General features: G+C 35.1%; 1 protein-coding gene across 1 annotated transcript in view; it reads left to right on the forward strand.

Moving 5' to 3' along the window:
- The window catches only part of FRAS1 (Fraser extracellular matrix complex subunit 1), a 502816-nt gene that overhangs the window by 253312 nt on the left and 235372 nt on the right, over positions 1–14132 (forward strand). Inside the window, exon 19 of the mRNA XM_074231550.1 lies at positions 9012–9152. Within this exon, the coding sequence (XP_074087651.1) occupies positions 9012–9152 (141 nt within the window). The remainder of the gene's footprint in view (positions 1–9011; positions 9153–14132) is intronic.

A 14132-nucleotide genomic window follows, 5' to 3' on the forward strand; every position in this document is an offset into this window, starting at 1 on the left:
GCATATAAGTAATCAGAGTTTGGCTGCAGTATTCAGTGCTGATTATGGATAGTCAAAGAGGTTGGATTGGGCAGAACCAGTATATATATCATAGGGTTCAAAAGTTCCCAAAAGTGCCATTTGAAATTTGAATTAAAGCTTTAATTCACTTAATGAATTAAAGCTTTTTTTATTTGTGAATTTTTTACTCCAAGGTTTGCCAAGTGCTTTACAAATATTATCTCATTTTAACCTCACTACAGCCCTGAGAAGTAGGTATCACCATGTTACAGATGAGGAAACTGAGACAGGCATTGGTCTGTTTTGAACTAGGTCTTCCTCACATCAGATCTAATAGTGCTTTCTGCACTATGCTGTCTAGTTGCCTCTAAGGTCTTTGAAGACTTTTTAAATCTTGATTTTGTTTCTCCAGAGCCTAGTAGAGTGCCTAGCTTAATATATGCATGTTGAATTATTTAATTGAATGTAATTGGCAGAACTCAGTGTTCATTTATTGATACAGGCTTATGCTTCCAAATGAGAGCCGAATGAATTCAAATTGTCAATTTTTAGGAGCTTTAAATTCCATATATTTTTTCTTTAAGCTTTAAATTAAGCAAGAAAAAGAAACAATTTTGTTTGCCTCCCTTTTCATTTCTGACCTTAGAGGAGGCATTGTGCATAAGAGAGAAATGCAGAGAGAACAGGAGATCAGCTCCCCCAACCCCGCCTAAATTAGCTTTTTGAATGATAGAACTTGGATCAGGTAAATACTGCCCAACTTTCTGTTGTAAAGAATCATCCAGTCATCTTCTCCCTCCAAATCAGTATTCTCTTCTCAAGCTATATCTTGTTTTTGGGGGTGTGGTTGGGTGAAGTAGCTACAGGCTTGGCCCCATTTCCTTTCTTTTAATATGTAATGTAACAAAATTTTTGTAAATAAATTAATTTGCTTTAGGTAATAGGGAAGGACCAGAATAAATTCTGGTATTTTGATCTACTTCAGGGTTGCTAGGACGCAATGAGGGCCTCTGGGCAAAGAGTTTTAATTATAGAAATCAAAGGAGATGGGGAACCTGCCAGCCCATGAGGGAATGTATAGCCAGTTACCTGGGTCGGCTGATATAGCTCACTTTTATGTCCAATAAAAGATTATAAAATAGGCATAGTTAAGAAACATGCATATCAAGAGAAATAACTTTTTTAACTCTACAGCCTTGGGATAAGAAGTACTAATACCTTTACTTAGCTCCAGTTTTTGTCTCTTATTTTTCCCTTCATTTTGCAGCATGGGCATCTTTGAAATCCCAATACTTCTCATCTTTTCTATCTGTTGAGACTGTTTTCAATTCTCAGCTGTTCTTCTTTGTCATCCATCCTATTACTTTTTATGATCTCCAGAGGTTCAATGTTCAGCCTTCTTTTAGTTCTTTTTCTTTCTGACCTGATTTTCTCACACCCCATTAGTCTTTCCTTTTACTATTCAATGAATACTTTCATGCCACTGTGATTGGTTTCTCTTTGATTCTTCTATTGATGAATTTTTGTCAGACTTTGTCCCTTTCATTTTCCCCATTCTATTTATATATCTATATCTCTATATCTTCTCTCTCTCTCTCTCTCTCTCTCTCTCTCTCTCTCTCTCTCTCTCTTTGGTTTTTACAAAGCAATGGAGTTAATTGACTTGCCCAATGTCAATAACTAGGCAATAATTAAGTGTCTAGGGCTGGATTTGAACTCAGGTCCTCCTGATTCCAGGGCTGATGCTCTATCCACTGTACCTTCTAGCTGCCCCTGTTTATATTGCTTTACAGTATAAACCAAAACAATTCAATTAAGGTATTAGGGCAGAGTGGAGAAAATCCTACACTTTATCTCAGGAAGTGTTGGGTTTATTAAATCTTGTCTCTAACAAGCAATAGTTATATAACAGTGGACTAATGCTCTTGTACTTACTGTCCTCCCTCCCTAGAATTCTTCTTCATCACTTCTGCCTTCTGGCACCCTTTAAGACTCAACTGAAGTGCTACCTTCTGGAGACATCTTTCCAGGTCACCTTGGCAGCCAGAACTCTTTCTGTTGGCCACTTTCCATCTACTCTAAATGTACCTTATACATTTATTTGCCTATTATGACCTCCTTTAGAATGAAAACTCCTTGAATGAGGGTTATTTATACCTTTCTTTGTATATTCCCCAATAATTTATGTCCACCTTAATAAATACTGATTGACTGATGGGTCAACTTAATCTTTCTGAGCCTCTAACTTTCTAATACTTCTAACACTTTCTAAGACTAATTTTTACTGATGGGTCTCAATCCACATGAGTAGAGAGATTTCTCCTAGCCAGGAAGTCACAGGTCCAGTATGAGATGAGCAAGTGACTAAAAACACTGTTTTTGATATGGAGAGCCAGGAAACATACATTAATATGGTTTGAAGTTGAAGATTTTGGGTCTCTTTTTTTGGGATCACTAGTAAAAAAAAAAATGGAGATTATGGAAAATTATTAAATATTTCAAAGGATAGAATGGATTTAGAATCTTTAGGGAAGCAAGGGTTTGATTAGAGAAGCATTGCATTCTGGTCCATCTCTTAGGGTCAATAAAAATCCTGCTTCATCAATCATTATGTTTTTTCAAATCATTCATTTGTTATTCTACTTCTCAACCTGTATCTGAAAGTGTAGGCTGTATGAAGGAGCCACATGTTGAAATTCTTCTTTCAAATATATGCTCATGGAGTCAGTCATTCTTGAATGTTTCTGTGGGATCATAGCATCCCTTAGGAAAAGGATATATTTTGGAAATAAAGGTGATATAAAGATGAAAGATTGTGATAAAGTTTTTAAAAATAGCCAAAAATGAAATACAGTAATTTTTTAATGAAAAGAATCATATAATGCTATAGGACGTAGCTTAGAATTTAATCATTTATTATACTTGTACACCACTATGAAGGTCTGTAGATATGATGGAAGCTCATGATAGTGATTATGGTAGCTAAAAGGAATTGAAAGCTAATATGGAAGAAGGGCTCCAAATGAGCTCTAGAAAGGTGAATTGAAAATAATTGAGATACCTTTTGCCTAGCTTAGTGTCATACATGACAAAGGTATTTCATATTACCTTCAATTCCTTTTAGCCACATATATGTATGTATGTATATATATATATATATATGTATACATGGTGGCAGGGGGTGAGTAGAATAAAATGGAATAATCATTTTTTACACATTTTATGCCAGACTCTATACTAAGCACTTTACAAATAGTATCTCATATCTCATTTGGGGGGGGGGGGGTCTTTACTTTGGATTCCTGAGACTAATAGTCACCTTAGACTTGGGATCCTTTGGCTTCCATTTTAGACTGTATTCTTTCCTCTGGTCCCTTCTTTCTGATTTGTAACCTCTGCTACTGATCTTGGCTAGCACATCATTTTATAGCACCTGGTACTTTTAGTTACAAGACCTGTATCTTCGGCTTCCTTATTTGTTTTATTGTTGCAAGATAATGCAGACCTTCCTAGGGTTCATCTGTTCATCTACAAAAGAAATGGATGATCAATATCTATTGCCTAGATTGCCACATTTTTCTGACTAACCCCTTTTAGACGTTTTTAACAGCGTGTGTGTGTCTGTCTATCTGTATATATCTTTTTATCTATCCATCTATCTAATCTGTGACAGATAATACAAGTAAACCAAGAGTTGGTATTGGAATTGAGAAGGACAAGGAAAGGGCTCACTTTTTTGTGAATTTTCAGTCTTCTGTTGATTTTCTGTATTTTATTCTGCTGTGTAGTGTGCTTCAAGTACATGGGTGTTTGCATGTCTTCTCCCTCATTAGACTATAAGTTCATTGAAAGCAGAGATTGTCTTTTGCCATAATTAAATCTTTAAATTCTCTCAACTGAACTACTGAAGAAATTTTGAGGGGACATGATCCCACATATAATTTTGTGGGTTCTGTGGAATTGTTGAAATTTTCCTATGTTGAAAGGACAAGTGAAAAGATTTCAACCAGAAAACTTTAAGCTGAAGGTGAGGAGGGGACAGATTAGGATCATTTCATATCTAAGCAAAAATGAATGTATAACCCTAATTCCGTATAATATATCATTGCCTACTGTATGATTCTTGTTCATGTCATCCCCAAAGTTCAGCACAAGAGATCCATCCACCATGTCATAGGTCTTCCTTTCTTCCAACATCTCCACGACCTACTCTATGGAGCAATCTTACTATTCACTTGTCATCTCTTGTCTTACCACTTGACCAGTCCATCTTCTCTTTATTATCGTTCTTCTTTGCAACTCCTTGTCAGTTATGCCATTTGTTTTCTGTGAAGATCATCTTTCATTCTTGAACAGCAGCAGTATTCCACTACAATGTCAACTGCAATGCCTTGATTGAGTGTTTAGACTGTTCTGGAGAGATGGTGAAATTTTCAGAGAATTTTTTGTGCTTCATCTCTCTCAAGCAGTCTGTTTCAGAGGCAGAGTTTGAGAATGGCCATGCAAAAATATCACTTTGAAAACTTTTTTCCATTTGTAATTTTTAAAGGAAATCTTTTTTAATATTATGAACTTGCCAAGCATAACCTCCATAACTGTTGAACATTACTTGTCACCAAATGAACATAACTGTAGACAAAGCAGAAGAAAAAAAAGAGGATTGTATATTAAGCCATATATATTATATTGTAATCTGTTATGTGCCCCTTGTTTTCTTTATTTTTTCCCAAAGTTATGAAAATTCAATAGATTAGTTCCAGAACTGTCCTGCTTGTTTGTGTTTCCTTCTGCATTTTGTATTTTTTAACTGTTTATTTGAAGGTTTATTGAGTTTTGGGTTTTTTTTTTATCATCATTAATAGTTGTTTTCTCCTGTTCTTCCATAATGCCCCCCTCCTTCCAAAAGTTATTTCTTGTAATAAACATAGGCAGACATATGGAATCTACACAAAATCATCATCATCTTCAGTTTCTGCTGTGTTTGGTCAATGTTGTAATCAGTTATTAAATTTTTAAAAGTTCTTTTCATTTTACAATGTTGCAGTCACTATATTTTTTGTTCTCTTGATTTTGCTTACATCCTTATGCATAAGTTTTATGCATGTCTTCCTGGACTTCACTGAATTCATGTTTTTCCTTTTTCTTAAAAGGTAGCAATATTCCATTCCAATTACATTTTTCAGTCATCTTTGAATCAAAAGACATTCCTTAAGTGGCCAATTCCATGCTATTTTAAAAAAAAGTGATGTTAATCCTTTCCTCATTCCTTTGATATATATAAGCCAAAAGGGTGTGGTTACAAATGACATATCCAAATGACTGAACTTATTCACAATTCTCTCAACAGTACATCTGTGTGCCCGTCCTTTCAATGATTGTCATTTTTTTATGTTGCCATTTTTGTGAATTTAGGGCATGTGAAGTAGAACCTTGCTTGCTTTAATTTGCCTTTCTCTCATTACTAGTGATTTGGAGCATTTGTTTCTATGTAGATTTAGATAGATTTAATCTGTGTGAAATTTTTTAATTTTATGAAATCAGCATTGTCCATTTACCTCCTTTAATCTTTTCTTGTTTGTCTTGTCAAACTCTTCTCCTATTGATAACTTATAAAAGTTATTTCTTTTCCTAATTCTTTATTTTGCTTATATCATGACCCTTTATACTGGACCATATTTCCTTCTGAAGCTTATTGTGGTAAATTATATAAGAGCTTGGTCAAAAATTAATTTCTGGGGTCGGCCAGGTGGCACAGTGGATAGAGCACCGGCCCTGGAGTTAGTAGTACCTGAGTTCAAATTTGGCCTCAGACACTTAATGATTACCTAGCTGTGTGGCCTTGGGCAAGCCACTTAATTCCATTTGCCTTGCAAAAATATAAAAAAAAAATAATTTCTGGAAGATTTTTTCATTCCCCCCCTAGTAATTTTTATTGAGTATTGACTCATTATCTTAGTAATTGATGTTTTAGATTTTATAGAGCACCATTTTGCTTTTGTTCTGAATTTCATAGCATTAAACTAACACTGATTTGCTTTTCCTCTTTTTAACCAATACCAAATTGTTTTATAATTAGTATTTTGTAGTATAGTTTGGTATCTGGAATTTATAGACCTTTTTCTTTTTCTGTTTTGTTTTTTTTTTTTTAGTATTTTTGACATCTCCAATATTTGTCATTTTTCTTTTCTGTTCGATTAGCCCATCTTATGGGCATGACTTTTGGGATTGTTTCAATTAGCTTTTCTCTAAGAAATTAGTATTTTTGATGATTTAGCATTTTTATATGACTTTTGATTGTTTTTATTTCATCTGAAAACTCCCAGTTCATATCCTTTGTCCATTTATCATTTGGGAAATGGATCCTCTTTTACAATTTTAATTTAGTTATCTATAGTATCTGAGAAATGAGACCTTTATCAGAGTTGACTTGCTGCATCTCCACCCCAGTTTCTTGCTTTCCTTCTAATTTTGTCTGCATTGGTTTTGAATGTTCAAAATTTTTTGATTTTATGTAAAGAAAGTGGAGTTCTAAACAACCACTTACCTCTTCTCTTTCAGAAGATAAACACTTCATTAACTTTCAGTCCTTTTCCTTAGTTCAAATGTATTTATCTTTCTAGGTTTTTCTTGATCCCTGTGTCTATATTTTAGAGTTTCTAATCAGCTCTGGCATTTTGATCAGCACTCTTTGAAAATCATTTATTCTCTCAGAGTTCTAGGTTTTCTTTCTCTATAAGATTATACTCTGTCTTGTAGAATTGTTTCTGGTTGTAAGCCTTTATTTGCCTTTTAAGATTTTCTTTTCTTTATTACATAGTAGTTGCTGCTAAATCATAATTTGTCCAAATTGTGGTTCCTTGGTACTTAAAAATTTTCCTTTTTTGGTTGTTTATAGTACTATTTTTTTCTGATGTGGAAGTTCTGGATTTTGTCTGGCATTTCTGAGTGTCCTTTAAATTTGGGGGTTCTTTTGACAGGTGGATTCTATTTTTATTTTGTCCTCAGGTTCTGATATATCTGACCAGTTTTATTCAAAGATTTCTTAAAATATGGTATCTAGATTTTTTTTTCTGTTTAGGCAGCTACATGGTATAGTGATTAGTATGATGGACTTAAAGAGTTCAAATCCTTCCTCAGATGCTCACTAGTTGTATGCTACTTGTGAAGTTACTACTTTAGTTTCTCCAGTTGTACTATGGGGTAATACCACTAGCACATGCCTCTCAGGATTGTTGTGAGGATCAAACAAGATAATATGGTAAAGCATTTTGCAAAACCCTGAAGTGCTATGAAATGGGATTACTGTTTTGATGTTGCTGCTGCTGCTGCTACTGATGTCATGATTTTTAGGGTGAGCAATGATATTTAAGTTCTCTTTTGTCAACCTGTTTTCCAAACTATTTTTGGTCTTAGAATTTTAATATTTTTTCAATCTTTTGACTTTTACCAATTCTAAATCTCTCCTTGGTTCACTGAATGCTTTTTTGCTCCATTCTGTTTTTCACAACTTTCATCTTTTGTCTTTAATTCCAATTTTTTTTTTTCCAAAATGGGTGTACTCATTCACAGGACCATGAGCAGTACATTCAAATGCTCTTTTTTTAAAAGCAACTTCAGCATTTATCATTTTCATTTTTTTGTCAACTTTTCTGTTCTGAAGGATATCAGGTAGAATCTCAGAATTACTCTAATTTTCATGTCTCTAATTAGTGATAATTTGAAGCACCTTTTTATAGAAATAGCCTTGATTTCTTCCTTTTGAGAATGCTCTATTCCTATCCTTAACCCATTTTTCAATTGAAGATGGCCTTTTTTTATCTAAATTTGAATCAATTCCTTATGTATTTGGAGATGAGACCTAACCTATTTATTTTTCTTCCATTTTTTTTTCTCTAGCATTCTTATTTCACTTTTTATTTTCTGCTTAGTTTCTTCCTAATACTCATATTCCAAATGGCCTATTTGTTCCCCCCCCTCAGGCTTTTCTAGTAGTTGTAGAATTATACTTCTGGCTTTACCTCTTGAGTGTCTCTTAACCATAGAATTTCTTTATGACATTTTGTATTTTCTTTTTGCTTGCTCTTGTCTTTAACCTTAGTTTTGAATTTGGAAATTTTTTTTCTCTGGTACCAGATTTTGTTTCCTTCCAAACTCTTGGATGGGGTGTTCTCATCTACTATGCTGGCAAGCTTCCTGTCCCCCTAGATAATTTCTGACCAGTTTGCTGGCTGGTTTCAAAGCTATTCACCTGAGGTCCCATTATATTCCCAGATAGAATTCCCTCATTTGATCCTTTAAGGATTTTTTTGTCTTTTGGTACAGTCTGGGGCTGAAGAGAAGTGCTTACTGTTGGGTTGTTAGGCATTTTATGATTCTTATTTCATCCAGTGCTTTTTCTTGATCTTTGCTAGAGTATATTTTAGAGAACTGGGTTCTATTATGACCTTTCATTTTAACTATAAGTCCTGATTTTCATTTTTATTGTAAATCTAACTCAAGTTTTATAGTTATTCACTTTGTGATATATTTTAATTTCTCTGTAAGAATATATTGGAGAGGGGTGGCTAGGTGGTTCAGTGGATAGAGCACCAGCCTTGGAGTCAGGAGTACCTGGGTTCAAACCCAACTTCAGACAATTAATAATTACCTAGCCATGTGGCCTTGGGCAAGCCACTTAACCCCATTGCCTTGAAAAAAATCTAAAAAAAAAAAAGAATATATTGGAGAGATGAGAGACTTGAAGCAAGGAATTCAGTTGGAAGACTGGACCAGTAGTCCAGGAAAAAGCAAAGTTGGCTTTTGATTATGTGATTTGAGAGAAGGGAATAAATATGAGAACATTGGAGGTTAAAAGCACTAAGACTTGCTTTTCAGTTTCTGGAGAAAGCGAGATACAATTGTCTTGGAAAGAGACTGCTTTGAGCTGTCTCATTCTAGCAGAGTAAAACCAGATGCCAATTTTTATTTCTTTTTCCTTGTTAATCACCACCTCTCGCTATATCTTTTTCTAGCTTGTCATGATTCCTGTTTGGCATGTCAAGGGAAGAGTCCAGACAATTGCACATCCTGCATCTTTTCTCAAGTCCTCTTGGATGGCCGATGCCTGCTCCATTGCCCACATGGATTTTTCAGCCAGCAGGGTATCTGCTCCAGTAAGTTTTGCTCTCAGTTCTTTACATTTTTTCATTTTGTATGGTGTCGTATCAATCCATTACATTCACTTGACACCATTTGTTCCATGCTGACTCAGTTGATGAATATCTCCATGTGCTTCCAGTTCTTTGCTACTCCAAAAAATGTTGCTGTGAATATTTTGGCCTATAATTTATATTTTTTACTGCTTTGCCTGGTAGTTGGGTGGGTGAGTGAAAGGGTATGAAAGTTGATTGGCTTTGAAAACACGCTCTCTATTGACTCCTCTCCTTATCCTGCAAAGAACTCAGCACATCTTTTGACAATGATGATAATTTGTACATGAATAGACATTCAATCCAACAAGCATTGATTATATATTTATTATATATATAAATATTTATATATTATATTCCAAAAATAGTTTGGAAAACAGGTTGAAGAAAGAGAGCTTAAATATCACTGATCACCTTATAAATATACATTTATTATATATAAAATATTTAATTTATTATATATATATAATAAAATATATTAAATATAATATATATCTATATATATTTTTACACACACACACACAAGGAATTCTATTAGATGCTGGGGTTATAAAGACAACAGTGAAATATTCCCTGCTTTTATGATACTTGCTAGGGACTGTAGGGAAGACAGGTAGTATGTTTGAGGCAAGTATAATGAATATTACTTACCATTCTTGAATAGGTCTAAAATGACATCCCTTTGCAGGGATCAGGATACAGTGTGTCTGATTGTGGTTGACTAGATTCTACCCCTAGTTGGATACAAATGGTCCATATTTGTCTAAATTAGGCAGTTTGGGATAGGAGAGGGCAATATTAGCTTAAGGGAGCCAGCAAAGTCACCACAGTGGAAGAAACAGAGTCTGGAAAGTTGGCTTGGACAGAGAATATATTCCAGATTTGGAGAATTATGCAAATGTACGGAGGCAGGAATTATAATACCAAGATCCCGGAAAAGCTAAGTCCAGTTTTCTTGGAGCATATAGTATCTGAAGGAGATAAATAATAGGAGTAGAAAGGTAAGGAGCCAGGTTTTGGAGGACCTTATATGTAAGCATTACACAATAGATAACTGATGAATGTTTTTGAGTTTCATACAGAGATCTGTGGTTTAAGAAGATGATTTTTATTGAATGAGTGATGTTTGAAGTAGAGAGCAGACTCAAGGCAAGGAGAACAGATAGGTAGTTATTAGAAAAGTCTAGGTAAGAGGTGATAATGGCCTAATTATCATGCTGCCATGTCAATAAAGATATACTTAAATAATCATTGTGATGTAATTATTATTGATTCAATTGATGTTTAGCAGTGTTTATAGCAAATCATTTAAAACTTTTTGAAAGAATGGGGCAGCTAGGTGGCACAGTAGATAGGGCACTGGCCCTGGAGTCAGGAGTACCTGAGTTCAAATCCAGCCTCAGACACTTAATAATTACTTAGCTGTGTGGCCTTGGGCAAGCCACTTAACCCCATTTGCCTTGCTAAAAAAAAAAAAAAAAAAAACCTAAAAAAAGAAAGCCTAAAAAAAACTAAAAAAAAAGAGAAAAGGAAAGTAGAATCACTGAAACTTGATAACTTATGGGTTGGAATGAGAGAAGAAGAGGGATAAATGAAAGAATGTTCTAAGGATGAAAAGGCTGTTGTACCCTAAAAGAAAATAGGGAAGTTTGGTGAAATTAAGGTTTTAGGGAAAAGTTTCTTAAAATGCATCCTTTCTCAGAATAATGTTTTTAAATATGTAAAATAAAATACATGGATTTAAAAGAAAGTCAATTATATTGAAATAATTAAGATAGCTGAAGAAAACAAGTTCATGTATCCCATGTTAAGAGCCTTTGATTTAGAGAAAATGATGAATTCCATCCTCTTGCTTATTAGTTGAAAAAGAAAAAGTGAGTTGAATGTTATTTTCCAGGTATTAATGTGGTACTCATGAAATGAAGGACCTATTTGAAAGAATGAAATATCATAGTGATTAACAATAGGGGGAAAATTCCATATGAAAAATAAGAAGAAAAAGGATCTCAAGAGATCAAGAAGAATCCTACAGGGAGGGGAAGTTGAAAATAAGAAAAAGCATTCTGATGGACCAAGGAGAATCCTGCTTTGTATTGGGAGGTCAGAGGGTAAAAGAAGGTCATTCTGAGAACAAAGGGAAGAAGAAGAAGAAGAAACATGGAATACTTGTAGCTGAGAAACAAAAATAAGACTCTCTGAAGAGCAGTTTGCCTTGAGGGAAGCAGCTCCTTGCTTTCTTAGGAATTCAGTGTATGGATAGGCGCTCTCAGGTGGGCAATCATCCAGGAAGGATCAGATGCAGAAAAGATTCTTAGCAGTGCTTGTTGATTCCTATTGAGGGTAAGTCAGGTGAGTTATTTCTTCTGTTTTCCGTAGAACCTTCCAAGGCTTGTCAAACCAGATGACTAATATCCACTTCTGGTGATTCATGTGGGTTTGAATGTTATTGCCAGAAGGAACCTAGAAAGCATTACAAAAAGTTGTGAAATCCTGGGCAAGAAATTCAAGACCTTAAGGCAGAAGTGTGGAGGAGTCTGTTCCAACTGGCTCTCAGAACCAATTGTTAAATTTTCAGTGTGTGAGCATTTACGCCTTGGAAATCAGTAACCACTGCAAAGTAGTTTGATTTATTTTGTTAATTATCTAGACCTAAGGAAGTGATAGAGAATATGTTAATTAACTTAAGGAAGTGATAGAGAAAATGTTAACTTTTTAAACTTTTAAAAAGTGTGGCCTCCATCAGAAGCTTTCCTCCCAGAAAACTGGTTGTTAAACATTTACCAACAGGCTGTCGCCTGAGGAACATGGGTGGTATTTTAATTTTTGCTGCCTATCAAAAGAGAAAGACAAATTTTGAAGCTGAACAGGTGACTAAGAAATTGGGGTTTGAGGATGAGAAAGGTCTTTATTGAAAAGGAAGGATGAGGTATACAACTGGCAATGTATAAACATACTTTAGAGAGATTGAATAGCTACTTGGTAAGAAAATGACAAGAGAAATAACATGATAATGAATAATAGTATGTGAGACTTGAGGTCAGGAAGATTTAGGTTCAAATTCTGATTCAGACTCTACCTGTGGCAAATCATTTACCCATTCTGTCTCCATTTCCTTACCTGCAAATAAGAGGATTAGCTTCTTTTTTTTTAGATTTTTTTTTTTGTAAGGCAAATGGGGTTAAGTGGCTTGCCCAAGGCCACACAGCTAGGTAATTATTGTCTGAGACTGGATTTGAACCCAGGTACTCCTGACTCCAGGGCAGGTGCTTTATCCACTGGACCATCTAGCCGCCCCGAGGATTTAGTTTCTAAGGCTTTTAACTTTAAATTCCAGATGGTATGATCCTGTTTCAGTAGAGATACCCTGAAGCTCACAAGATATAAGATCAAATGTTCTTTAAATTTGTTTTTAGTTAATAGAACATGGGTCTTTGGATGGCCCTACGCAAACACAGAAAGGACTAAAACAAATATTTTCTAGTTAAAAATAATAAAATGATAAAACAACAACAGCAAAATATAGGTAGTAAGCTAGGTGAACTACAGTCTAACGCATGCAGAGAAATAGGTCCTGATGAGTGTCACTGAGACTTGATGGACTAAGATTCATGATGGGAATATAGCTTTGGAAGGGCGTATAATTTTTTCTCAAGAAGTAGGATAGGGGTGGCTAGCTGGGGAAGTGGATAAAGCACCAGCCCTGGAGTCAGGAGTACCTGGGTTCAAATCCAGTCTCAGACACTGAATAATTACCTAGCTGTGTGGCCTTGGGCAAGCCACTTAACCCCATTTGCCTTGCAAAAACCTAAAAAAAAAAAAGTAGGATAGCATTGCATATGAAGAGTTGCCATTTATGTAAGGAAATTCAAGAACCAGAGGAGGAAGACATGTTGGAAAGCCTTTGGATGAAGAACAATGAACAGAAAACTATTTTGCATATACTCATAAGAGAATATTCCAGACCACCTAAACTAAAATTTAGTGAGAATTATGGGAACTAGATCTCAAGCTTAGAATAGTCATCACATAGTGATGGGTTGGGGTGGGATTGGGCTTCAGGTATCCAGACATCTGCTGGTTTGACAAAAGCAAAGCAAGTAATAGTTTATTAAGTTGCCTTAATCAAAATTTCAATCTTCAAAAAGTAGAGGAAGTAACATGGGGCAATTATTTTTCTGGGCTTAATTTTTATTGATCTGGAGACATGGACTGCTGGAGTAGAAATGATGGGGACCTTGTGAGGGAGTGGCCAACATGTTTTAGAATTTTTGGTAGAGGAAGGAAAAACTTACAATGATCTGATATGCCCCCAGAATTTGGGAAAACTCATTTCCAGGTGTGCAGGATGACTTCTGTGATCTGAAATTCTAGAGAGGAAGTTAGGCCAAGAAGGGAATGGAAACTTTAGGAATTCTGAAGACACAAAGAACAATATTTATTTCCCTCCAACTAGGAGGAAAAGGGAGGTATTATTTGTCCCAGTTCTTGAAGAAGGCCAATGACATCATGAGGGTGTTATCCTGATTTGCATGTGAATTGGATTTAAGTAAAGCAGAACTATGCTCTGGAGTTTCACTCAAGGTTTATGACTGATATGGAACAGGGTACTTAACCATCTAATTGGATTTTTAAAGGATATGTGCATAAAATGAAAAATAACAGAATGAATAGAAAAGCATGGTATAACTCTTTAGGAATAACTCCTCCATGAATTCTTCCTTCCCCATAAATGAAAGTGATCTCTCCCTTCCTAAATTTCTCAGAATTCTTTGCCCAAATGTCACTGTTGCCCTTGTCACAATTTCCTGATTTCACAGTGTGTCCATATCTTCTCTCCTTCCCTCTCTGAAGCTCCTTTGGATTGTATGTTTCTTGATTTATCATGATGCTCCCTTATAAGAGTATGGTTAAGAGTGCTAATGGGTCATGTGGGCAAGTACAGCT

Source organism: Macrotis lagotis, chromosome 3 (assembly GCF_037893015.1).
Source record: "Macrotis lagotis isolate mMagLag1 chromosome 3, bilby.v1.9.chrom.fasta, whole genome shotgun sequence".
Taxonomy (NCBI): Eukaryota; Metazoa; Chordata; class Mammalia; order Peramelemorphia; family Peramelidae; genus Macrotis; species Macrotis lagotis.